Here is a 26,511-nt window from a genome sequence, read left to right as displayed (position 1 = left end):
ACTAAGTATAGCCATTGCTTTTGCACTCTCAAAGATCACAGAAATAGTCCATTTGGATATTACTGGGCAATGGGATTAAAGACCTAAAGGAAGGGCATCTGGTGTTCGCAGTCAGTAGAGCAAGTGGCTCTTGATCTCTGGGTCCTGAGTTTGAGCCCCACGTGCAGGGTAGAGTTTACTTAACAAAAAATATACGTAAAATGAAGGGGCACCTGGGTGGCTCAGTGAGTTAAAGCCTCTGCCTTCGGCCCAGGTCATGATCCCCGGGTCCTGGGATCAAGCCCCACATCAGGCTCTCTGCTCAGTGGGAAGCCTACTTCTCCTCTCTCTCTCTCTGCCTGCCTCTCCTCCTACTTGTGATCTCTCTCTCTCTCTCTCTCTGTAAAATAAATAAATTTAAAAATACCTAAAATCAAGACTTGAAGAATCAGAAAGCAACTCACACTTCCTCTAGAATCAAAATTCTTAGATCCTAAGAGGTATAATCAGCTCAGAGAGACCTACCAATGTCCTAAGCTTCCACTAAAATAAGCACCTTGGGATTGAGAAAGGAATTCTGTAGTAATATCTTATTACTGAGACCAAAAAAAAACAAAAAACAAAACAAAACAAAAAACTCGTGTTTTTTTTCACAAGACCTAACTTTTGAAAAATATCAAGATTAACTAAAAAGTTAAAACTAGAAACCACTGTGCTCCATTCTGCTAAGGCGTTAAATGTTCAGTTACATACTATTATAGAAATGGCATTTATTCTATTTGTTTTCCTCTTCTCTAGTACATCATATAAGTTGTCTTATCTGGGGTTTCATCAACTAGAAAGTTCTGTTAAAATGGTCCTTCCATGTTATAATGATCATCATGATCCAAAAGATTTACAAGTATCATCTGAGGGGCACCTGGGGGGCTCAGTGGGTTAAGCCTCTGCCTTCAGCTCAGGTCATGATCCCAGGGTCCTGGGATAGAGCCCTGCCATCAGGCTCTCTGCTCAGCAGGGAGCCTGCTTCCCCCTCTCTCTCTGCCTGACTCTCTGCCTACTTGTGATCTCTCTCTGTCAAATAAATAAATAAAATCTTTTTTTTTTAAGTATCATCTAAATAATCAGAAGGATAAAATTGTGTCTGAAAGTTTTAAAACCTGTAACACAATAGTTTTTCTGTATCGTAGCTCTCTGGGAACTGGTAAACTAAACTGGCACAGGTGACAATTGCCTGTCAATGCATAGTCTGGCACTTTCCGGCTGCACTATTAATACTGAAACAACACAGGGAAAATTTTTTTAAATTACATGGATGTAGCAAAAATATCTATCTTTTAAAAGCCAAATTATCGGGGTACCTGGTGGCTCAGTCAGTGGGACATGCCAAGTCTTGATCTTGGGGTCATGAGCTCGAGCCACACTTTGGGCACAGAGCTTAATGAAAAAAAAAAAAAAAAGCCAAATTATCTGTATTTGCATTCGCACAATATACGTAATATGTGTGTTGTTTATTAAAGACTTCTCGGTTTCTCAAAAAGTTAAACAGAATTATGCAAAGATCCAGCAACTCAGATGCCTGAGTGGCTCAGTTGGTTAAGTGTCTATCTCTTGATTTTGGTTGAAGTCATGATCATAGGGTAGTGAGATCGAGTCCTACATCGGGCTCCATGCTGGGCATGGAGCCTGCTTAAGATTTCCTCCCCACACCCACCCCCGCCACCCAACTCTCTTTCTCTTTAAGAAAAAAAAAAAAAGATATAGCAACTCAACTCCTAGGTATATACCCGAAAGAACTCAAAGCAGGGACTCAACAGATACTTGTACACTCATGTCCATTCACAATAGCCAAAAAAATGGAAGCAATCCACGGGTCTATCAACAGATGAATGGAGAAACAAAATGTGGTATATGCATACAATGGAATATTATTTCGCCATAAATAGGAATGAATATGTTAAGTGAAATAAGCCAGATGCATGGGACAAATATTATAGGATTCCACTTATATGAAATATCTAGAATAAGCAAATTCATACACAGAATTACACAGATTACAAGTTACCAGGAGCTAGGAGAGGAGGGGATAGGGCATTACTGCTTAATGGGCACAGTTTCTGTTTGGGGGCTGGGAAAGTTTTGGAAATGGGGGTGGCGATGATTGCATATAATGAATGTAATTAATGCTGAACTGTACACACTTAAAAATGGTTAAAATAGCATTTCATTACACATATATTTCACAACATAATAAAACAAAGACTTCTTTGCCCTTCTAGCAAAAAGGAAAACAACATATTTATTACATGGCTGAAGAAACTAGAAATTTTACATGACATTTAAAACAACTGTGATGTAACATAAATTTGAACTCACTAGATTTTCTCTAGGTTGTAGTTTTAGAGATCCTGGGATTTTAGGGGTAATTTCCACTGGAGTTATTCTGACTACTGCATGCATTTCTATATCTAGTCTCTTTCTCAGGTCATCTGGAATCTGAAATTTAAAAATAAATAAAAATATAAATATGTGCAAAACTTGCTTTAAAAAATAGTCCACAGCATACACATTGTTATTAACTTCTATGAATTCAGGTAAATTGATGGAAGTTGTCACGATTCATAAGAGTAACCAGATGGATATTCAGCCACTATTGTATCACAAACATTCCCATCTCCCCGCTTCGTTTCTTTCTTCCCACATCCTCTTCGGAATGAGATGCATCAATCTGCCTCTCTCAAGTCAAGCCTGCTTGGGGACTGCCACTCCTCGGTGCCCATGGCTGCCAACCTCTCAAGTGCAGCGGTAAGCACGGACTCCTCACTGCCGTCTTATGTGGTCCCTAGGCCCCTACCTGGCACTTCTCCATGTCCTCACCACGTATTCAAGGAAAACAACGGTATCGCCACCAAATGGCAGAACCATTAACAGAAAAGAGAAGTGCTAACAAGTTCAGTGTTAGATGTTGAAGTGTAGTGCTGAAGATGCAGCAAGATCTCCTAAACTAGAAGTTTAGAGCTAACGGAAAATAATGGGCCCGAATTTTATGGCCCAGAATTTTAGAAAACGATGTAAACTAAAGAAGTAAAAACTTTGTAAGTTGCCAGCACAGAGGTCAGAGGTGAAACTGGCAATAAAAGAAATCTACAAAAGAGACCCCCTCGCTCTCCTATTTTTCTTCCCTGTCCAAACAATTTCCTCCCTTTATCACCATGAGGTCTGCCTTCACAATGGCTCAGATTAAGAAACAAACAAAAGGGGCTGGCGACACGTTCCACATAAACTAGGCATTACTACCTGAGGTCAGGGTGGGAAGGTGGACACTGGTTGCCCTCCTCCCCTTCAGTCCCAGTCAAAGAGCGGATTCCAGCAGGGTAAGCAGCTTCTGGCTACACTCCAAACCAGGTGCCTCCTCACGCTATCAGTCTCTCCTTAACTGGGTACTGCCCCAACACACAGCAAGTCCTGCCTTGGCTTTTGGGAACTGGGGAACAAACCTTCCGAGGTACTAAAGATGTGAGGCTTCGTAAGGCACCCCATGCTAAGTGTGAACTGGAGAGTCAGCCCACCTGGGTGTGACTCCTAATTGTACTTACTGTGTGACCTCAGGCAAGCAATTTTGACCTCTCTGGGCCCACATCTGATAGCTGTCCAAGTTTCCTTAACCAGGAAATACGCAACCTTCACTGGAACAAGGACTTTACCTTGCACTCAGAAATGGGTCCCTGCAGGGACTTTAGACACTCTTTCTTACTATACTGACTTTCACATTGTATATAAAACATTTTTCTAATTTGTAATTTGGAGAATTTCAAACAATAGGAAATTGCTTTCTCCCTAATAGTACATTTTATACTAACCCAGACTTTCCCAAGATGAAGAGCTTCTACAGTTTTGGTGTATTTGGTGGCATTCTTCAATTCCTCAAGTCCATTCCAGACCACTCGCAGCACACAGGCCTTAGCCGCTTCCTGACTGAGGCCCGGGCTGATCGGTTTTTGATCTAGTGGTTCTAAGGTCTGCTTCTCTTTTTCAGGTGACAGGACATTTTGTTTGGTTTTACTTTGCTGTTGCTTTGGAGAAAATAGCTTAATTAGCTTTCCGTAGGTCACAGTAAAGCTGGGCTCCAAATCAAAATACTCCTGGTCCCATGGAAATACATGAATGGCACAGTGTCTGTGAAATTCCGAAGTTGCTGTCGTGTTACACACACTGGGAGGCTGCGATTTACACACTCTGAAAATGTTGTCTAGAGGAACGACTTTGGATTGCATAATTTTGAATGCATTCATTTCAGTTAAACCCCAGGATAGCTCCGGCTTCTTCTCAGACCCAAAAGAAAAAATGCTTCCTATCATAGTCCATAAGCTTGGCATGGATGGGGAGTCAGCTGTCACCTCGGAATCTGTCTTACTAGACCCAGGGCCTGTCAATCCTTTTTGGTCTCCTCCATAATTATGAAACTTCCCATGTGCGTTATCTGCTTTTGAAAATGTATTCTCCTTGGCTTGGCGGTTCTTTGGCTGAATAAGGAGTTTAGTGTCAGTTTCCAGCCTTCCATAAGCAGCAGCTGGCATGAGTGCAACTGTGTGGAAAAGAAAGCTTCTTAGTACATGTTCACCTCTGCTATGGACTCGATGCTATGGTGTCGAACACAATGGAAAATGTAATAGCACCTACCAATTCGGATAAATACATAAGTTTGTTGATCAACCCAAACAGGAAAAACAGCTTTTGGAAAAACTATTCGAATCTGATCCAGAAGATGCAGTTCAAGGGAAGCAGCGTGCAGCTCCTACAACCAACAAACAGAAAGCTCTATTCACTTCACCTTTTGTCATTCCAGGTCTAGTAAGGAAATCATAATTCACTCTTCTAACTCGAACCAACTCAGACTATATAATATAGCTCAGAAAAGAAAACTTTAAAGACACTGATGTTTTGCCTTCCACTTACGGAATGATTAAGCCACAGGGATAAGAGGCACAGCATGGGAAATGTAGTCCATGGTATCATAATGGCATTGTGTGGTGACACTTGGGAGCACGGCGTGACGTATGGTGAATCACTATGTTGTACACCTGAATCTAACGTAACACTGTGTGTCAACTAGACTTCCATACAAACCAACAACTATGCTGAAGTAGTTCAATGTTAAACTGGGCTAGTTCCCAATCTATTTTCTTTACCAGTATCTCCCAGTCATCAGCTGAGAGGGGTTCCACCTCAACTTGTTGACAAGATACCACACGGGAGCACAGCTTGAGAAACACCTGGAAAAAATGAAAATGTAAAACTACTTTTAAAAGACTTTTCGTATCCCTAGGAAATGAGAAGTTCTTTTTAGGTAAGTAATTAGGTGTGAGCGAGTGAATGAGTGAGCATGTGTGCCTCTATGTATTGTGTAGATCTCCACGGGACAAATAATTATTAAGCACTTATTCTTCGCTATGCCTTGATATACTCAACATTTAGGGAAAAAACTGTCTCACAACTAATTCTACGAAAAAGAAAATATATCCTAGCACAACATATGTTTTAAAAATTAAATTTAAATATTAAAGATAAGGGGTGTCTGGGTGGCTCAATCCATTAAACATCTGCCGTTAGCTCAGGTCATGATCCCAGCATCCTGGGATCAAGCCCTGTATCTGGCTCCCTGCTCAGTGGGGAGCCTGCCTCTCCCTCTGCCTGCTGCTCCCCTAGCATGTGCTCTCACTCTCTCTTGTCAAATAAATAAATAAAATCTTTTATAAAATTTAAAGAATAATTATGGGGCGCCTGGGTGGCTCAGTGGATTAAAGCCTCTGCCTTCGGCTTAGGTCATGATCCCAGGGTCCTGGGATCAAGCCCCACATCGGGCTCTCTGCTCAGCAGGGATCCTGCTTCCCTTCCTCTCTCTCTGCCTGCCTCTCTGCCTACTTGTGATCTCTCTCTGTCAAATAAATAAATAAAATATTAAAAAAAATTAAAGAATAATTAAAAGATTTAAAGATAAATGGGGTGCCTGGGTGGCTCAGTCAGTTAAACATCTGACTCTTGATCTCAACTCCAGTCTCAATCTCAGGGCTGTGAGTTCAGGCCCCATGTTGGGCTCCCCACTGGATGTGGCAACTACTTTAAAAAATAATAATAATAACTGGGTCGCCTGGGTGGCTCAGTGGGTTAAGCCTCTATCTTCGACTCAGGTTATGATCTCAGGGTCCTGGGATCAAGTCCTGCATCAGGCTCTCTGCTCAGTGGGAAGCCTGCTTCCCCCCCCTCTCTCTCTGCCTGCCTGACTAGTTGTGATCTCTCTGTCAAATAAATAAAAAAAATCTTGGGCCACCTGGGTGGCTCAGTGGGTTAAAGCCTTTGCCTTCGGCTCAGGTCATGATCCCAGGGTCCTGGGATAGAGCCCACATCGGGCTCTCTACTCAGTGGGGAGCCTGTTTCCTTCTCTCTCTCTCTGCCCGCATCTCTGCCTACTTGTGATCTGTCTGTCAAATAAATAAATCTTTACAAAATAAATAAATAAATAAATAAATAAAATCTTTAAAAATAATAAGTAACAAATAAATAAAGACAACCATTAACAAAAGAAAAATAATTTTAAAATGTAAGAAGATACAACAATGACATCAGGTCATGGCTAGATCTAATATATACATACTTTATTATTTCTAAAAGTTTTATGACTTAGTTTTATAACTAACCTCAAGCCATGGTGCTTCAAGAAAAGTAAGAAAAAAATGTAGAGACGGAGATCAGAGCCAATTACCTACAAGTATAAACATTCACAGCTAGACGTAAAGTAAAACAAATGTGTCCTCATTCCAGTCCATGGATATATATGAAATGCTAGCGGGTCTCAAGAAGTTGGACTCTCCCACCTTACTTTCTTCCCACTTTCTATACGCATTTCTGAGGATGGAGGAGTAAAACCCAAAGCCACCAAGTATTACACGCGCCAGTGAACCAGCCCTTCCTTCTCTGCTTCGTGGACTGGAGCTGAATTTCCCCAAAAGCCACTGTCCGTGAATCTTCCTTCAGCATCTCCCACAGGCTCTATATGAAAAGAGTGACTGTGGGAAAGCACAAAGCAGCTCCCGCCCACCACGAAGCAGGAATCCTGGGTGAGCCAGTCCACTTTGTTCATATTCTTTGGGAGACAGTGCCTTAGGCACAATACACAGAGGATCTGCAGGAAATCAGGTAAAAGTTCACTTTGAAGTAAAGAGGCATTAAAAACACACTAGACAGGGACGCCTGGGTGGCTTAGTCAGTTAAGCCGCTGCCTTGACTCTCAGGTCATGATCCCAGGGTCCTGGGACTGACTTCCGTATGGGGCTTCCTGCTCAGTGGGGAGCCTGCGTCTCCCTCTGCCTACTCTGCCTGCCGCTCCCCCTGCTTGTGCTCTCCCTCTCTCTCTGACAAACTAAAAATCTTTGGGAAAAAAAAAACACACATACACACAAGACTGTTTAGAGGCTAATGAAGACATCAAGGTTGGGAACAGGAAGCTGGTGTCTCTCACAGGGAAGGACTACATCCTCGAAGAGAGTAGAACTTTAACTTGCTATACAATCCTGGGCAAAATGTTCTATCTCCCTAGGTTTGTAGAGCAAAGCACCAAAGTTAGTGATATCTAGGGTCGCTGTGGTGCTGAACTTTTCAGATTCTACCAAAGATTTAGGGTAAGCAAAGGACTAATATGAGGCCTATGGATTTCTCATTAGTGGATTATTCTCCTTATCAAAAACACACATGAACAAAATTAGTCTGGGTTCAAAACAAGTTAAAAATATGTGACACTGTGGGATCCTGTTGTGGGAACTGGTAATAGAATGCAGTTTAGCCCTGTTTATCAAAATTTTAAATGTACAGCCCCCAAGACTCTGCAATTCAATGTGTAGTATTTTATTCCACATATGCATACAAAGATGTTCAATGTATATTATGTAATACATATATAATATATAGTTTGTGGGGGGAAAAACTGCAGAAAATGTGGATGATCCGATTCTTTAAATCCTAAAGGTATACTGAGATCCCAGTATTCTGAGGCTGGGATTAAAGAAAGAGAAAAACATTTTTTTTTTAAAGATTTTATTTATTTATTTGACAGAGATCACAAGTAGCAGAGAGGCAGGCAGAGAGGTTGGGGGAAGCAGGCTCCCTGCTGAGCAGAGAGCCGGATGCAGGGCTCAATCCCAGGACCCTGGGATCATGACAGGAGCTGAAGGCAGAGGTTTTAACCCACTGAGCTACCCAGGCACCCCAGAAAAACAATTTTTACTTTCAATTGTAAAATACTCGTAATGAGTGTGTATTACTTATGCAGTTTAAATATTTAGAAAGGAATAAATTGGTGAATACAATTAAATGAAAACACAGAAGTCCTTTAGCTTTGGGGTTTATAACCTAAGCACATTAAATCCATAGTCAAGAAAAAAATAGAAAAATAACAACTCTTTTGTTGGATAGTTTTTAAAATTAAGTATGACCCTGGAAGGTTAGAAGATTTGCCACTAACAAATTAAGTTCAATAACAATAAGTAGGGGCGTCTGGGTGGTGCAGTGGATTAAGCCTCTGCCTTCAGCTCAGGTCATGATCTGAGGGTCCTGGGATAGAGCCCTGCATCTGGCTCTCTGCTCAGGGGGAAGCCTACTTACCCCCACTCTCTGCCTGACTCTCTGCCTACTTGTGATCTCTCTCTCTGTCAAATAAATAAATAAATAAAATATTTTTAAAAAATAACAATAAGTAAAACTTATTAATTCATAAAGCAAAAATAATTACACACAAAATTAGAGAACTTGGAAAGTGAGTAATATACAACACAAAGTCAAGTAGGGAGCAGACTTAGCAACAGTATATAGTTAACTTGAGTATGCTGGACTGCTTATAGCAGCACACAAGTTAGGTGTCATTTCGCCTCCTTAAAAAAATCAATCTGAAAAAAAAAAATTAATCTGAACTTTTTCTTCCCATTGCCATATTTTATGACATTAGGAGAAAGTCATTTGTACTTACCTGGTCCCCATTTGAGAGTCCAAGTTTCTGACCAACTTGTCTGTTAATTTCAGCCACATTTTCGCCTTGATCACTAAAATGCCTACCTTCCACCCAACTCAAGAACGCAGGCTGGTGACCCCAGGCTACTTCTATAGCTTGATTCTATTTATTCAAGGAGAAAGAGGGTGGGGAGAAGAAATAAGAAAGGAGGGGTGAGAGTCTTTATAGGCTTTTCTGGATTCACATAAAAAAATAAACTATGATTGCAACCCACACATACAAAAAGAGTTCTACAGATAGGTGATAACTCTCTGTTGTGCACATTAGAGCATTTTAAAATGCTATAATCATTTCTGATAACCAAAGCTGGTGATGCTATGGGTGAAACCAATACCTTTGTTCTCTTATGATGGCATTATAAATTCATCCAACCATTCCAAAATTCAAAATGGCACTAGGTAGCCAATGAATTTACCTAAACTTTGAGACATATATGTATTTGAGTACTTATTCTGGATTAATGATTCAAAGAATAAGAAAACCACACCAGAACATATCTCTGCAGTATTTTCTGTAATAGCGAAACTTATGACTGTCTTAAAATATCTATCAATGGTGAAATTATTCAATAAGCTACAAATTTACTATTTTAGTAGAGCATGAGTCAGTAAGTAGAAATATATCATGATCATTAAAACCTTAACTATTTGTTTATTAGAAGACAATAAATGTGCCTGGTAAAAGCACAAACGTTACAAAAAATAATAATAATAAAAGAAGCTAGGTTCCTGTTCCCAGAGGTAATTATGGTTTATAGTTTCTTACGTACACTTCCAGAAATTTTATACTACACAGCTTCTTAAATAATTTTGAAAGTTTTACCACTATGGAATTCTAAGAACAAAAAAAATATGAAATGTGTTCCCATTAAGAACAATTTTATAAAATACTAAGTTTGTGGCTAAGCACTAAAAAACAATGTTTTCTATGATTAAAGAACTACAAACTCATTATTGAAACCTTACAAAATATATAAACGTGGAAGGAAAAAAGGAATTTCTGGTATTCTCTCCACAAGACAACCACATGAACAATTTGGTCTATTTCTAGCTAATCTGTTTTCTTTGCAAAATTTTTAAAATAGTTGTATATTATAGTCAGGATTTGGTATCCTTTTCCCCACTTAACATTGTATCATCAGCACTTGTAAACATATATCATTTTTTCAATAAAAAGTAAAGACTTCATTAATCAAAACTTACCATCTCAGGAAGTTTTAGTATTATTAAAGTCATTTAATAAATTCAATTATTAAATTCATTCATTTACATCAAATTTTACTACCTCAAAACTTGTTATAGGCCACTTACTGTTTCTTTGAATAGGAAACTTTTAAAGGATGTTGGAGCCACTTCTGAAGCAATATAATGTACTTTAAATTAGCTATGTTATTAAAATGTTATTAAAATTTTGTATAGAAGAAAGTTATTATGTACCACTTAGTTGTGTAATTTTTCCCACAATTCAAAGAATAGGACAACTGCTCACAATGACAAGACCTTTCCACCAAGCACCGTGTGATAAAGTATACAGAGCCCTGGATTTGGAGTCAAATTCCAAATTACTGTCAGTTGTAATTGAGTCAGCTGAGGTTACAAGAGTGAAAATGACCAACCCCCACCAGGTGCTTTCCACACTTCTTTCATAAGAGTCTGTGGCATATAATCCAGATCACCTCCTATTTCACAAGAAGAAGCTTTCCAAACCAGAGATGTTCAATAAGGAAATCCAAAATACACCCTGAAATATCAAAGAGGCGGATTCTACCAACTCATTGGGCAAGGGGAAAATCAACTTCATCAAACAGGAAAAGTACTTCAATTACTCATTCCGTCAAAATGTAGCAACCAGCGCCATAGTCATAATATACATTCAGGTGGATTTGGTAAACCCTGCAGACTAATCGGAGTCCATCTGCATGTAAAACCTTGTCCACCTGAACCACAGAACCTCAGGTAAAAAGAAGAAACCAGCAGACTGGAGAGAAAGGAGCCCACTTCTCCAGTCAATCAGCAAATGACTGACCACGTGCTTTTGCCTATACCTGTGGTACCAGTATCACCTGGAGAGAACTTTCAGGTGAAATCATGGGTGGTCAGGCCTTAGAACTGGCCAGATCCAAGGCTTGGGTTCTCCCTTGCTAACACAAAAGAAATGACAAGTCCTTATCTGGCCATTTCTGGATGGCGATTTAGGTTTGTTTGTCTGCATCCAGGGTAGCCGGGAATCCTTTCCCTCATTTCAGCAACCGCAGCAAGCATGGAGCCTAGTATCCAGACAAAATAACGGAGTTAAAGCAACAGTCCTCAACTGGGGGTGATTTCTGTTCCCCAGGAGACATCTGGCAACGTGTGGAGGAGACACATGGAGACTTTTTTGGACTATCGCTACTGAAAAGGAGGTGTGCTACTGGCATCTAGTGGCTAAAGGTCAAAGATACTGTTAACTATTTCATAATACCAGCCACAGTCACCCACAACAAAAATTATCCAGTCTAGAGCGCCAAGGTTAAAAAATCCCGAGTTAGGGGCTCCTGGGTGGCTCAGTGGGTTAAGCCTCTGCTTTCAGCTCAGGCCATGGTCTCAGGGTCCTGGGATCAAGCCCCACATCAGCCTGCTTCCCCCCTCCCCCGCCTGCCTCTCTGCTTATGATCTCTGATAAATAAATAAATTAATAAATAAATAAATAAATCCCGAGTTAAAGCATCTACTGGGTATCCAGTCCTGAAACAGGGGCTTGGAGACAGGGGCCTGAGACACAGAGTACAAGCAAGATGTGTCACATAAACACAAAAGTGAAGTTTCGAAAAGGAGACAAATGTGAGCAACCGAGAATTTAAAAGCTCGGCGGAGGAGGTAAGATTATGCTCAGCTTTTGAAGGCATGAAATGAAGAAAAACGTTTTGGGGAGAAAGAATAGCAAGAGTAAGAGTACAGAAGTAGGAAGTTGCCGAGTTATGAAAGAAACAGTGAGAAGGCCGATGTGGATGCTGCATAGTACGTGAGAGACAAGAGGACGAATTACCTGGAAATGGTACCTGCCTAGGAGTGCTAGTTTCCTAACATGTGAAAGTACAGAAATGACCAAGATGTCCCAGGTCCCTTTCGCCATCAACATTGTGATTTGATAATAGTAGGGCTCAGTTCTTGTGTATCCAAGTAGCCCAAAGATACATACATATTTTTAAATTACAGATGCCTAAAGCTCACTCCCCAGGATTCTGATCCCTGAGGAAGGACCAGAACACTGGTATTTTGAAAAACTTAAAGGTAAATCTGACACAGGCCAGGAAACTATTCTTCTGACCCTCTTCCCATTACAGCATTGAGGGCATTATGTCCTCTATGCTTCAGCCCAAATAAAATAATTCAGCACATTAACTCCCAATTTATGACTCCCTGCTTTAACAATTACCTATGCCCTCTAAGCCAATAATTCTAGTAAAAAAATATCTAGAAAAACGGTTCCGGAAAAGTAAAGTGGAAAGGTAGGATACTTAAAATTACTGTAAATTCTTAAATATTTCCTGCATGATTAGCCAGTAGTGGGTACTATGCATCCAGGATTTCAAATATTCTGTCCCTTTGCCAGCATAAGCATATGAAATTCATAAGACTATGTGCCTCTATTTCTAGTAAGAAAATGAGGATGTTGTACCCCCCTTTAATTAATAATTAAAAGGGTAACTGACCGGAGAGGTTCAAATAATCCTACCTATGTACTTCCAAATATGCATAATTCTACTGCCCATTTCTGGCACACCTCAGAACTGTTCCGAGCATCGGCGACACAGGGAAGAACCTTATTTTACTAAACTACCCCGCGCACGGGACACGGTGCTCAGTTCCTGTTAACACACCCTGTTAACCTACAGGGACTCTGCAAACCAAATCTGGCCCTCCCTCTGGAGGCCGGGACCGCAGCTATGCAGGCACCTGAAAATCACTAGCAAGAAAAACATTTTTTTTTTTTTTTTAATAAAAATAAAAGTTAGCGACTTCCCGGAGCTTTTCCAAACTGGAGACATATTTCTGAATGCAGACGTACATATCAGGATGTTTTAAAAGCCCAGTCTCACCAAGTGAAAACACCTGAAACAGGGCAAGTTAAAGGCCCAGGGCTGCACTAGACGTGGTATGGGCTGCAGAACCTGCCCTCCCCGGCCTTGCCCTCGAGGGGCCCTCAGTCTGTCCTCTGAACGGCTCGGTGGCGACTAAAGGCAGCCCGTGCCACCCAGCCCGGGCAGGCTTGAGGGCCGCCGCGTCCCTAAAAGGTCTTGGCCCAGTCCGACCCCAGGCAGCCAACCGGGTGTCGCGAGTCTGGGTTGCGAGCCGCCGTCCAGGGCTGGCGCGTTACCTGTAGCAGGTGCATCTGGGCCACGAGGCGCCGGGGCAAGTGGAGGAAGCAGTCGCGGGCGTTGGTGAAGACTACAGTCACCGCTACCCCACCACCCTCTGCACCCGCTAGGCGATCGGTGCCCCACATCGTAGACAAGCGAGGATCACGCCCCAGCCGTCCACTTAAGCAGACGCTGGCCACTGAGCAGACCGAGGGCGTCGGAGCCAGAGAAGATCGATCGACCCCGCCCCCTGCGGCCACGCCCCTCTCGCCGCGCGCACCGGGATGAGGAGGGACGGGCAAAGGGCTCGAGCTCTCCGCGGTCTCTCCGCCAGGCCGCTGGAGGGCGGCACCTCGTTCACCGAAGTCTCACTCACAGGAAACGATGCCAGACGCTGTCGATTCTCCAGCCAGTCCTGCCACGCCTTGACCCATCTTCCTCTCTTATTGGGTGATCAGGCATGCGGCGAGACGGATGTTGTCGTTTTTGCAAGGGCCGGAATAGGCAAGATGGCGTCGAGTGGCGGCGAACTTGGAGGTGTATTTGATCACCACGTTCAGAGGGCTGTATGCGACACGCGGGCCAAGTATCGGGAGGGGCGGCGGCCTCGTGCTGTCAGGGTAAAGTGATTTTGGTTTCATTCATTATTGCTGATAGCTTTATCTTAGCTCTAGCTCCACATGCCCACTTTATGTAATAAAGGCTTGAAGGGCTGCGGTCCTCTTCATCAGTCATTAGAGATGGGTTTGAGAAACTGGTACTCGGTGGCCAAAAATTCTCACGAACCCCCTTTGGTCAACTGCTGTAACGTCAGCTCCGGAAGGACAGAGCTTTATTTTAGTCATTGTATCTTCCGTGTTTACAGTAGCGCTTGGCGCATGGTAAACACTCAATTTTTGTTCTCTCTCTCTAGTAACTTCTTCTGAGCCAACTTCTGTAAAATATGTCGATTGAAGAGAGTCTGTGTTTTTTTTTTAAAGATTTTATTTATTTATTTGACAGAGAGAAATCACAAGTAGTCGGAGAGGCAGACAGAGAGAGAGAGAGGGAAGCAGGCTCCCTGCTGAGCAGAGAGCCCGATGTGGGACTCGATCCCAGGACCCTGAGACCATGACCTGAGCCGAAGGCAGCGGCTTAACCCACTGAGCCACCCAGGCGCCGGAGAGTCTGTGTTTTAATTAGAGGCCGTCACCGGAAGGGATGAATTCTTTATCCTTTTTTTTTTTTTTTTTTTTTCCCAGACTGGCTGAACAGAATGTTTCTTCTTTTCCGAGCACTTTTCAGTTTTTAATTTTAATTCCAGTATAGTTAACGTAGTGTTATATATTAGTTGCAGGTGTACAATATAATGATTCAGCAATTCTATCTGAGCACATTACTTGGTGCTCAGCATGGGAAGTGAAGTACCTCGAGCTTTTTTTTTTTTTTTAAATAGAAGATATGTCTTAGGCTTATTTGGAAGATATATCTTTATGTGTTTTCTTTTAGGTATATACAATCAATTTGGAATCTCGGTACTTGTTAATACAAGGAGTTCCTGCAGTGGGAGCAATGAAGGAATTAGTTGAGCGATTTGCTCTATATGGTGCAATTGAACAGTATAATCCTCTAGATGAATACCCAGCAGAAGACTTTACAGAAGTTTATCTTATTAAATTTATGAACTTACAAAGTGCAAGGTAATGTGCAAGTTAAGCATAAGTTTCATTTCCTCCATTCCCACTGCTGTCACTTTGGCCCCAGTTGTCCCTCATTCATACCTGAATTACTGAATAATCTAACATGGCCCTATATTATTTTTATCTTACTCCAGTCTTAAATGTCATTCCCATGCTTAACAGCCTTTGATCCTGTATTGTCGTAGATTAAAAACTGGGTTTGGGGTAAATTTTCGAACTCCACTGCTTACTAGCATCATGACTTTGGACAAGTTATTTAATCTCAGTAAGGCTGTTTTTTTTATTCTGCGAAATATGTATGGTAAAAGGACCTACCTTGGGGGTTGTGTGAGGATGGTATAAGATAATCGATGTAAAGGGGCTAAATGTAGTGCCTCCTGTGTTCAGAATGCAGTAAACCTTAGACGTTTAAGTTTTTAATGTTATGTACCTTTGTGAATTGACTCAACCTTTTCCAGCTTTCTGTTAATAGAAACTCTGCTTCAGTAAGGCTGAAGTATGAAATGACTTACTAGTTTTCTGTTGACCCCAGTCTTGTCATTAATTCTCTCCAAGACCCTTCCTTCTTTTCTCTCTCTCTCTTTTTAAAAAAATTTTTATTTTTGAGTAATCTCTACACCCAGTGTGGGGCTCAAACTTATAAACCCGAGATCAAGACTCACATGGCCTACCAACTTAGCTAACCAGGCACCCCACCATTGATCTTGTCTTTCTGTACTATGAATAGGATTTGCAGTCTGCCACAAAAGCACTTGTTTATGTTGTTCTCTGTTTGCTCTCATATGTAATCTCACTTTCCCTAATCAACTTGCTTGCCCCTCACGGTTAGGGAAGCATATTTTCTAGAGCTTTTGCATCTTCCAGAGCACATAGTACAATAGGCTGTGAAGTTTAACATCTCAGTTTGAATTGTAGCTCCACAAACTAGTGTGAGCATGGCTGTTATAAATGTCCCCAGGCCTCATGTCATCATATGATTTTTATGAAGTGTTCATTCACTTAGGATACTACCTGGTGCATGGTAAAATCTCAGTAAGTATTTTTATCATTATCCCTGGGCATAGAAGTACTTAAATATTTATTGTAGCTTAAGTCCTGGCCCCTTGTATATATTTAGTAAGCATTTATTGAATATTATCCTCTACTTTTTCATGGATTAGTTATGTATTCAATATTTAATTATTGAAGATTTTTATGATTACAATATGATATTTATTAATTTTTATGTATGAATTCCATTGTGCCAAAAGGGCTAAATTTGGTATGAGCTGACTCTTAAGGGCCACTTAACACAGAGAAATCTGTTTCACAACCACAGATTGTGTACCTCAGGTTAACAGGTGGCTCCTTAGTTAATTAAAGGGAGTCAGGTTATGTGTGGATGACATAGCTCAAAACCTGTTAGCACTGTAGAGAGAGGGGATGGAAGGCTTGAAAAGTAGGCACCAGATCAGTAGAGTCAATACCATCCACAAGCAGCACATCTTAACTCCCGCACAAGAGGATGTGTGTACACATAGCAAAACCTGAACGTTGCTCTTTAGATCAGTGCATTGTATACTAGTTCGGCTTTCATCCTAAGTAAATCGAGATTAAGAAACCATGCTGTTTTCTATTCAGGACAGCCAAGAGAAAAATGGATGAACAGAGCTTCTTTGGTGGATTGCTTCATGTGTGCTATGCTCCAGAATTTGAAACCGTTGAAGAAACTAGAAAAAAATTACAGGAGAGAAAGGCTTATATAACAAGAACTACTAAAAATAAAGGTATGAAAAGCCAGTTACTGAACACCTCCTATGTGTCAAGCACTCTTGCTAGGTGTATTATATCACCATGGAGCTCCCAGTCCAGTGGGAAGAGAGGCAGATAAATGATCACAATATTCAGTAACTGTAAACTGCGGGATTCTGGGCAGCACTCAAGTAATCTGGGCTGGAAAAGGAGAGATATTGGCATGTGGAAGAGTTCCTACAGGTTGAGAGAGGTGGCTGAGTTTTGAAGGATGATAAGTAGACATTACTCAGAAGGGTAAGCGATGGGAGGGTAGGCCAAGGAGCATGAATAAATGAGCATCGTGCTTCGGAAGGAAGGGTAACCACAGCGCAGGGCTACAGTGAGAAATAAAGATTAGAGAAGAGAACAGGAACTGAATCATGTAGGGCTTTATATCCCATGCTAAGGAATTAAGGCTTGACCAAAGGCAGTGAGAAACAATTATGATTTGCAGACTAGTTACCAACTGCTAATCTAAAACTGCTGAACGTGGAAAAGTTCCACTTTTGACCAGCAGCTGGCCACGTGGCCCATATTCCCAACTGGGTTTCCCTAGACACAAATTCCAGGTGCCTGGAATAGAGTCATGAGATCTGGTACAAGGATTGTAGGAACAAAGCACTCAGAATTGGACTAAAATAATGTGTGTGGTCTGAAATCTGAATGATACTGGAGGCTCAGATTGCCAAGTTTCCACCCTTCAATTAAAAGACAAAGTCAGGGGCGTCTGGGTGGCTCAGTGGGTTAAGCCGCTGCCTTCGGCTCGGGTCATGATCCCAGGGTCCTGGGATTGAGCCCCACGGTCCTGGGATCGAGCCCCACATCGGGCTCTCTGCTCCGTGGAGAGCCTGTTTCCTCCTCTCTCTCTCTGCCTGCCTCTCTGCCTACTTGTGATCTCTTTCTGTCAAATAAATAAATAAAATCTTTAAAAAATAAATAAAAATAAAAGACAAAGTCCATGTTCATACAGTTACTGAATATGAGGAGTTTTTGACTGGGGAGGTGACATGTGGCAGAGGCGAAGAGAGAAATAAGGTGGGAAGACTCTTGGAAAAACTCACCTGAAAATTTGGCAGGAGAGCTATTGAGAGTCCCTGGTCACTAGTAGACACTGAACATTGACCTATGGTGCATGTGAATAGCTCCCAGAAAACTTCTAGGGTTGTGTGGCAAATAAAATGATAGAATATGGGTCCCGCATATTGCCATCTTTAAAAAAACAAACAAGCTAAGCAGCATGATACATTCATATAGCAGAATACTCCGAAGCTGGGGGAAGAAAGCATTCTATATGATGACCTAGAAAAAGCCTCTAAGATCCACAGTTAAGTGGAAAATGCAAAGGTGCAGAGAAGTGGGTATTATAGGGGAAAAAGAGGAGTAAGTGGGAGGAGGAAGAATAAGATATATTGGACAGATAAATAAGAAATTGGGAATAGGGATCACTTATGGAGGAGTGGAAACCAGGCATATGGGGAGCAAAGAGAGAGTGAAGCTTGACACTAATATACCTTTTATCCTTCTTAGCTTTTAAACACATGACGGTATTGCCTGCTCAAGAAATAAATTTTTCAGGGTAGCATTTGTTAACCTTTTAAAGTGATGTTTGTTTTTAAAAGTGGACATTTGCAAATGATGAAAACAAATGAACCATTTCTTTTTCCTCTTCTCTCACCTTTTAAATTGCAATATTAAGATCATTACATGACGAAGAAGAAACTGGTTACAGAGCTTAAAGACACAAAAGATTTTAGACAGGACTTCCACTCAAGGACATCTGGACCTTGTGCAGCCACACTGAACACTTCTACTGGCAACTCCGATCCTTGTCTTCCTTATTCTTGTGAATTGCCTTTATGTTATTTTTCCTCAAAATGTCCGTGTTCGTCAGGGGAACATATGGGCTGGGCATCGGACTCCTCTTGGAGTGGTAGAAACCGTGCTGGAACAGTGGAGCATTGTATGCACAATGACTCTTCACAGAAGATACAAATGAAACCTTTTAAAAATTCATTGGCCTGCCCTGGTGCACAGAAGGCTACTACTTCTTCAGAGGCAGTTGACAGATTTATGCCTAGGACGACACAGCTGCAGGAGCGGAAAAGAAGAAGAGAAGATGATCGTAAAGTTGGAACTTTTCTCGGAACAAGTACGAGTAGTAATGAGGTTATGATTGGGCCTCTGTTACCTCACATACCTAAAGTGGACATGCATGACGACTCATTGAATACAACAGCGAATTTAATTCGGAATAAACTTCAAGAGGTAAGATCATTTTTAGAAACTGTTTTAAGGGGCGCCTGGGTGGCTCAGTGGGTTAAAGCCTCTGCCTTCAGCTTCGGTCATTATCCCGGGGTCCTGGGATTGAGCCCTACATCAGGCTCTCTGCTCAGCGGGGAGGCTGCTTCCTCCTCTCTCTCTCTCTCTCTCTCTCTCTCTCTGCCTGCCTCTTTGTCTACTTGTGATCTCTCTGTCAAATAAATGAATAAATAAATCTTTTAAAAAAATTTTTAAAAATTAACAAAAAAAAATTAACAACAAAAAAAAAGAGAGACCATTTGATCATAGGACTAACAACTAAATGGAGATTTGTGGCGACTAAAATATTGTCATTTATTTTTTTCATTTTCAGCTTTTTGATGTTGTTTTCTACATTAACTGAATCTAACAGAAATGTACGTGCTTTGATGTCATTAATCCTTGCTTTAAACGATGAACAGAACATACAGATCTAAAATATAAAAGCAGTGGTTTCAGTCAGTGAGGTCAGCCTGTGAGAGGGGAGCCCAGGCCCTCCCTTTTTAAAGGTTCCAGATGGTTCTGTTATAAGCCAAAGTACAGAACTGTTGTGTTGAAGGAAAATTATTACAATGTATTTTCCTCAACTTCAAAGTTAATACAAATTACATCAAATTAAAATGTTTTTTGCTTCTTTGATAAAAGTAGCCATAGAATAGGGCCAGATTTCTAAAGACCAGGCCCTAAGGTCTGCATTTGAAAATGTCAACTTCTTAAGTAGAGTACAACTTGACTGTGCTACTTAAGTAGTAATTTCTTTACCTGTTATTTAATCATTTGCCACTTTCTGAACACAAATGAAAGAAAGCTAACATTTGAATTAGCTTTTGTCCCTTTTCATGGGGCAAACCCTTTAGAAATCTAACTAAGGGAGAAAGACCATTGTCCTAAACTTTAAGCCTGGGGTTCAGAAAGTGCTTTTCATGCAGTTGTATATGTATTTTACCATGTGATGAATGGAATCTAAGGTGGCTTAATTTATGTCTATTTGTTTTACCTGAAAATTATTATCTGACTAAGAGTGAGGGCTTATTTTAAAATAATAAAAATCTATGAACACAATTTCCATGCTTAAGCCTCTTAAAATTTTTTAGTTTTGCTAGCGCCCCTCTTTCCTTCAGATAGAGTTGATCTGGGGCATTGATACAGATACATAACTCTCTCAGCCAGAGCTGACTGTATTTTCAAGGAAAAAGTTGTTAGGGGATGCCTGGGTGGTTCAGTTGGTTAGCATCTGCCTTTAGCTCAGGTCCCAGGGTCCTGGGATGAGTCTCGTATGGGGCTCCCTGCTCAGCGGAGCCTGCTTTTCTCTCTGCCTGCACACATGCCCATCCTGTCTCGCTCATGCATACTCTCTTTCTGACAAATAAATAAAATCTAAAAAAAAAAAAAAAAGTTGGTAGGTAGGTCCATATCCTAGGTAAGGAAACAGTAGGACAACAAAATTGAGAAATACTAACTACAACTTACTACAGTTTCTAATAATTGTGCATTTAAATCAAGACTGTTACACTGTTTTAACACATTGTCACTCTTTTTCTAATGGTGTGTTTGGTTTCACTTCCCTAGGAAATTGAGGATTATACCATTTTCTGCTTATTCAAATTTCTTATCTCCCCCCTCAAGGCTCCATGTCTTTAAATACATCAGATGTTATTAGTGTTTCAAGTTATGCAGAATCAGGATGTCTGTCTGTATCTATAAGAAAGCAAATGACTTCAGATCTATAAAGGATTGTTAGAGTATGTATTTACTTTTCTCCCATTTTTTTTCTTATTAAATGGCTTTAGAAGTTTTACTCCCATCAGTGTTCCGACAGAAAACCTTGCACTGTGCCTAGATCATAGGCTGTATCCTGAAATTAGGCACACTCTGCCTCAAACCTGATGGCAAGAATTGGACTATTAGATGTATATCCTACCTCTTCTAATAGTTTACTTATTCTTGTACTACAAAAACTAAGTTTTGGTGGTTCTCTTTTTTTAAACTAGGTCATTTCATCTGTGCCCAAACCTCCAGAAGACAAGCTGGAAGATGTGTGTACAAGTCGTTCATTAAAGCAAAGAAGAAGAATATAGACTGCTGGCAGCCAATTATGTTTCTGTGGGACTATTAACTTTTTACTTTTGGCCTGTCACTTTAATTGTTGAAAAGATTGTACTGCTAGTATTTTTTAATGCACTTCTCTTTATAATATCATTCAAGCTACTTATCTAATAAAATTTCATCTTTTAAAGTTAGGTTGTTACAGACAAAGTACATGCCAGCCAAATATGTTCCTTAAAAAAACAAAACTAAACTTTTCCAGGAGCTCCACCCAGTGGCTTTGGTTGCATCTTATTGGCTAGAAGTGGGCTCCTGGCCATTCCTAACTCGGGAGGTCTGGCATGATAAATGTTTTGGTTTCCAGCTTCTGTGGATGAGGAAGAAAGAGAAAAGAGGATTGTGAAAGGATTATTCACAGTATTTGCCACAAGAACCAAGCTTGTTGGCTAACTTAAAAAAAGAAAATTAGTTTATCATTACTTATTATAGGTGTTATTTTGATCATACTTAATATTACAGAAACTGAGGCTACCTGGGCAGCTCAGCTGATTAAGGGTCTGCCTTTGGCCCAGGTCATGATCTCGGGGTCCCAGGATTGAGTCCCACATCGGGCTCCCTGCTCAGTGGGGAGCCTGCTTCTCCCTCTGCCTGCCGCTGCCCCTGCCTGTGCTCTTTCTTTCTGACAAATAAATCTTAAAAAAAAAAAAAAAATCATAGGAACCATTCTTTTATTATTACTTCCCACGTGGCAGTAGTTCTATGTAAATGAAGTGAAAGATAAAAACTTTACAATGCAAATAAGGATAGGCAGTCGGGATCTGTTTCTGATTTTAATACAAGTATTGAGTGATTCACATTCAAAAACTAGAAGTCAGGATGTGTCTGAATGCCAGGGCTTCAAAATCAATACAATTCTGTAAAGTAAAAAAGATAAACTATTAGAACAAAGCTGAAATTAGAAGCCTACAGTCTTCAGTTAATGTCTAAGAAGAATGTGCCTATCTATGGCAGAAGTGAATCACTGTATTTGTAAATACTAGGTCACTAACCACTACTTTTAGCATACCCACATGGCTTTTCCTGGCAGTGAACCACATAATTGGAAATTGGAACAAGTGTGTTCAGGCTGTTTCCGTTTTTTTTGTTTGTTTGTTTGTTTTTTAACCGATAAAAATAACTTGAGAAGACCCATACCAAATGGCGGTCTGTTTTTCTTTTCTCTCTATACCTAAAGACTTCTTGCCTGTTGGATTGAATTTGAATATACCAGTTAAGAAGGCTCATCACCAGCTATGACCTACTGATATAAACTTGCTGGGATAGCTCCAAGTGCTAGACGGTATTAAAAGAAGCTGCAGGCAAGGGTTTTGGCCTTACTTCTTGTAATTAGATACTTTTCTCTGCTGAACTCACAGGTAAAAGACACATTAGATACCCAAGCACAGAATGGAAAGAGCAAGTTACTGTCTAGAACACACTTCTCAGACATTAAGATGGTATGACTCTCTACTTCAGGGTCTTATTAAAATGCAGATTCTGATGGTAGTGGCCAGGAGCTGGTGGATGGTAGGAATGCAGAATTGTTTATAGATACAGAATTTCATTTTTTGCAAGATGAGTTCTGGAGATTGTATGACATTGTGAATGTACCTGACATTACTGACCTCTGTGTTTGTAAAGGGTTAAAATGATATATTTTATTTTGGATGTATTTTACCACAATTGAAAAAAAATCCCTTTGGGGGAGAATGTTTAAATTCTTCAAGGGAGGAGCTGCTCAATGGGTTCTGTGTTGTTGAATGGATTTCGGATCTTTTCAGGATCTTTTCATGACTGTGGAGGCTAGCATGCCTCCCCATCCCCACCAACGTGCACAGTATTTGACCACAATAGGGGAAAGAAAGAAGAGCCTTTGCTGTGTCAAGCATTGAAAGAATGAAAGAGGAAGGAAGGAAGGAAGGAAAAAGGAAAAGAAGAGGGAAAGGAAAAAGAGGGAAGAAAAGGGGAAAGGAAAGGGGAAGGAAGAAAAGACAAGACAAGATTCTGAGGAATTTGGTTTGGGGTGTGGCCTGAGAGTCTAGATTTCTCACAAGTTAGTAGGTGATACCATTGTTGCTCATACACAGATTACACTGAGTAGCAAGGCTCTTGATAACTGGGCTGCTGAATTCTGGGAGCAACCGAAGAACTGTTGGTGTTCCATCTGACCTAAGTAGTCACTCCATTCCGGTCCACTCTATACTGTTTGTCCCATCAGTCCCAAAATGAGAGGTCTGCCTTTCACACATTGCATTTTACTACATATTTCCAGGCAGAGTTAAAATGTGGGCATAAATGGGACAAGTTAGAGAAATATGCTGAGATAGCTCAGGAGAGCTTAACATTATGCAAATTCATCCTCAAAATTGCCATCCAAATTACTACCAAAAGAATATATCTACAGGTTGCAAAGAAGTTGATCAGAGGAAGAATTAAAGGGAATATTAATGTGTCAAATAAATTATTAGGCTGGCTTTTCTGGCTCAGAAAATTTTTGTCAAATTCATACATGAAAAACCTTCATGAGCACAAATTCTGTCAAGTACTTTAAATATGTCCCAAGATTTTTAAAACGTAATTATTCTCATTGTTTGACAACATTTGGGTTGAAATAGACCAAGTTTTGTCCTATCAGTTACTGAATACACTATTCAGTGTTCTATCCGTTAAGCAAGCCAATATGCCCTAGTTTTCTTTGGGATAATAACAACATACAAGAAACCAGAAATTGTGTATAGCTAAAGAAGTTACAAGCTCAAAAAGTCTGTTGAATAAAATAAATAGCCACCATTGTTGGGCCCCAAAACATGAGGATGAAGCCGAGACCCTCATGGTTGCCTGAATTTCAACAGTGGGCCAAAGCCCCTACAGAGGTGAGTTGTCTAGAAAGTATTATGTTCTGATCCCTTAGAATTTTCTCTTAATTTTGAGCTGTTGACACTGTACCTTTGCTTCTGGTAAACACGGTCCAAACACCTCCAACAAAAGTCTTTCTTCTTTTACTGCTTTTTCAAAGTCTGCAAAAGATATCTTGCCATCGTTGTCATAATCCTAGAGAGGACGGTGAATTCTCGATAAATGGTGGTTTTTAATTTTGCATAGAAAATAACACTTTGCCAAGTGAAACTATTAGTTTGCAATTCTGTGGGCACTACTTATTTATCAAGACTACTTACTTTATTCCCGTAAATCTGTTTGTAATACCTGGTATTACAGGTATCAATACCTGGCTGAATGTTAGTGTCTCTCCTGCCTCCAAATTCACATGTTAGGGCCCACAGTGTGATGGTTTTGGAGGTGGGCTCTTTGGGAGGTAATTAGGTTTGGATGTCTTGAAGGTGGAGCCCCCAAGATAAAATTAGTGTCCCTTTAAGTGGAGAGAGACCAGAGTTCCCTCTTTCTGCCATGTGAGGACACACTGAAGTGGTAGCTGTCTATAAGCCAGGAAGAGAGCCCTCACCGTGGAAGTGAATGAGGTGCACCTTAGCTTGGATTTCCTAGTCTCTTGACTTTTTAAAGCAATTTTATTTTTAAGTATTCTCTACACCCAACACAACACTCGAACTTACAACTGTGAGATCAAGAGTTACACACTCTACCAACTGAGCCAGCCAGATGCCTCCCAGTCTCAGGATTTTAGGAAGTAAGTTCCTGTTATAGTTACCCAGTTTGGTATTTTGTTATAGCAGTCCAAGTGACTAAGACACCTGAGTTACCTTAGATGTATAAAATACAGCCCTGTCCCCAAAGACTCATACTCTAATCGGTGGAATAAGACCAAAAAATTAGAGGACATGTATTATCATATTGCTACTTTTGTGATAAAAACAGTGCCATAGGGCAAAGATTTTCAAGTTTAATTTATAGTAATTTAAGTAGAGCTTGTTCTTCAAAGGACCTCTGACTTGGGAGCCCATTGTGTTCAGGATAAAAGTGAACTTGCTCAGGTAAGGAGCAAGGCACTGAGAGCAGTAACAGTTCAGGATGGACTAGAATCATGAAAAGATGCTTGCAGACCACTGGGAGGTCTTTCAAGATGGTTGAGATGGCCTTTTAGGTAGCTGGAGAGGTGTGGGGAGGAAATGCAGAAGAATGGCTCACCCTGAACTCTGACAATATGAAGGAGTGTACGTCAGGAAGACAGACCTGTCTGGAGCATTAATGACAGGGACTATGGGAGACTAAACATGGGGAGACTATGTAGGTAGATTATAAATGCCTTTAACTATTTAATTGAATTTGGGTTTGATTTGATGAACTCTCGTTTTTTCACCTCTGGGCATGGCTAATTCAGGGTTGCTAAGAGTCTAACTTAGAGAGACATTTGAGTAATTATCAGAAAAAACTCACTCCATAATACCCTCCACCTGGCTCTGGGCATTAAGGAGGGCACATGCTGTAATGGGCACTGGGTGTTACACACAACTAAGGAATCACTGACCACTGTATCAAAAACAAACGATGAACTATATGTTGGCTAACAGAACACAGTAAAAAAAAAGAAAGGAAAAATCTCACTCCATAATATTTCCTTTCAAAAAGGAAGGGAGTGCATTTAGTACTGGGAACATACTATCTCTCAAGAAGTCTGCCCTAAGCCTTAGCAGCAGCTGGTGAAAGTATTTCTAATGGAAGAAGATAATGTGGAGCCTGTGTTAGTTGAATGTGAGACGCCGCAACCCCCATCATCTCTTTCCTTCCTGATCAGCAGAGTAATGGAGGTGAGCTGCATCCAGGGTGCCTTAGAGTCGCAAATTTAAAAAAAAAATTTTTTTTTAAGATTTTATTTATTTATTTGACAGAGAGAGAGATCACAAGTACACAGAGAGGCAGGCAGAGAAAGGGGGGGAAGCAGGCTCCCGGCTGAGCAGAGAGCCTGATGCAGAGCTCAATCCCAGGACCCCGAGATCATGACCTGAGCTGAAGGCAGAGGCTTTAACCGACTGAGCCACCCAGGCACCCCTAGAGTCACACATTTTCAACGGTATCCAGGATAGGGTCATAGTAAGAAAGGAGAGAAATTACTATGTCTATAATAAAGTGGTACTATTTGTTTCATTGAGAGAATTCTGTGCCCCATTTTCTAGTGTGACCTTGGGTCAACCTAATTGTACTTCAGTTTTCTCATCTGTAAAATAGAGATTGTAATTTCTACTACATACGGTTGTTTTGAGGTTAAAGTGAGTTCATATATTAAAGTTCTGTGAGGGATCTGGCATATAGTCAGTATATGCCATTAGGGACAACTATTTTAACTATTATGTTATCTTGTTATAATGAGTGTTTCGATGGATTGGAGGGTG

General features: G+C 40.7%; 2 protein-coding genes across 4 annotated transcripts in view; one reads left to right on the top strand and one right to left on the bottom strand.

Moving 5' to 3' along the window:
* The window catches only part of PEX1 (peroxisomal biogenesis factor 1), an 89,158-nt gene that overhangs the window by 39,014 nt on the left and 23,633 nt on the right, over positions 1–26,511 (bottom strand). The window contains exons 5-10 of one of the 3 annotated variants that reach the window (XM_082692601.1): positions 24,155–24,259; positions 8,993–9,136; positions 5,166–5,249; positions 4,657–4,771; positions 3,837–4,561; positions 2,353–2,472 (exon numbers count right to left, since the gene is read on the bottom strand). In XM_082692601.1, coding sequence (XP_082548727.1) covers positions 2,353–2,472; positions 3,837–4,561; positions 4,657–4,771; positions 5,166–5,249; positions 8,993–9,136; positions 24,155–24,259 — 1,293 coding nt within the window. Of the gene's footprint in view, positions 1–2,352; positions 2,473–3,836; positions 4,562–4,656; positions 4,772–5,165; positions 5,250–8,992; positions 9,137–13,390; positions 13,637–24,154; positions 24,260–26,511 lie in introns of those variants that run through there. The other 2 variants (XM_082692599.1, XM_082692600.1) reach the window with 2 other exon arrangements.
* RBM48 (RNA binding motif protein 48) lies at positions 13,667–22,362 on the top strand. Its single transcript, XM_082692621.1, has 5 exons — positions 13,667–13,993; positions 14,862–15,052; positions 16,673–16,818; positions 18,522–19,090; positions 21,115–22,362. Exons 1-5 carry the CDS (start codon positions 13,883–13,885, stop codon positions 21,199–21,201), a joined length of 1,104 nt encoding a protein of 367 aa, XP_082548747.1. The 5' UTR covers positions 13,667–13,882; the 3' UTR covers positions 21,202–22,362.

This window comes from Mustela nivalis, assembly GCF_964662115.1.
Source record: "Mustela nivalis genome assembly, chromosome: 12".
In the NCBI taxonomy this organism is placed as follows: domain Eukaryota; kingdom Metazoa; phylum Chordata; class Mammalia; order Carnivora; family Mustelidae; genus Mustela; species Mustela nivalis.
The sequence above is the reverse complement of the archived record's forward strand: the minus strand, read 5'-3'. Positions and strand labels throughout refer to the sequence as shown.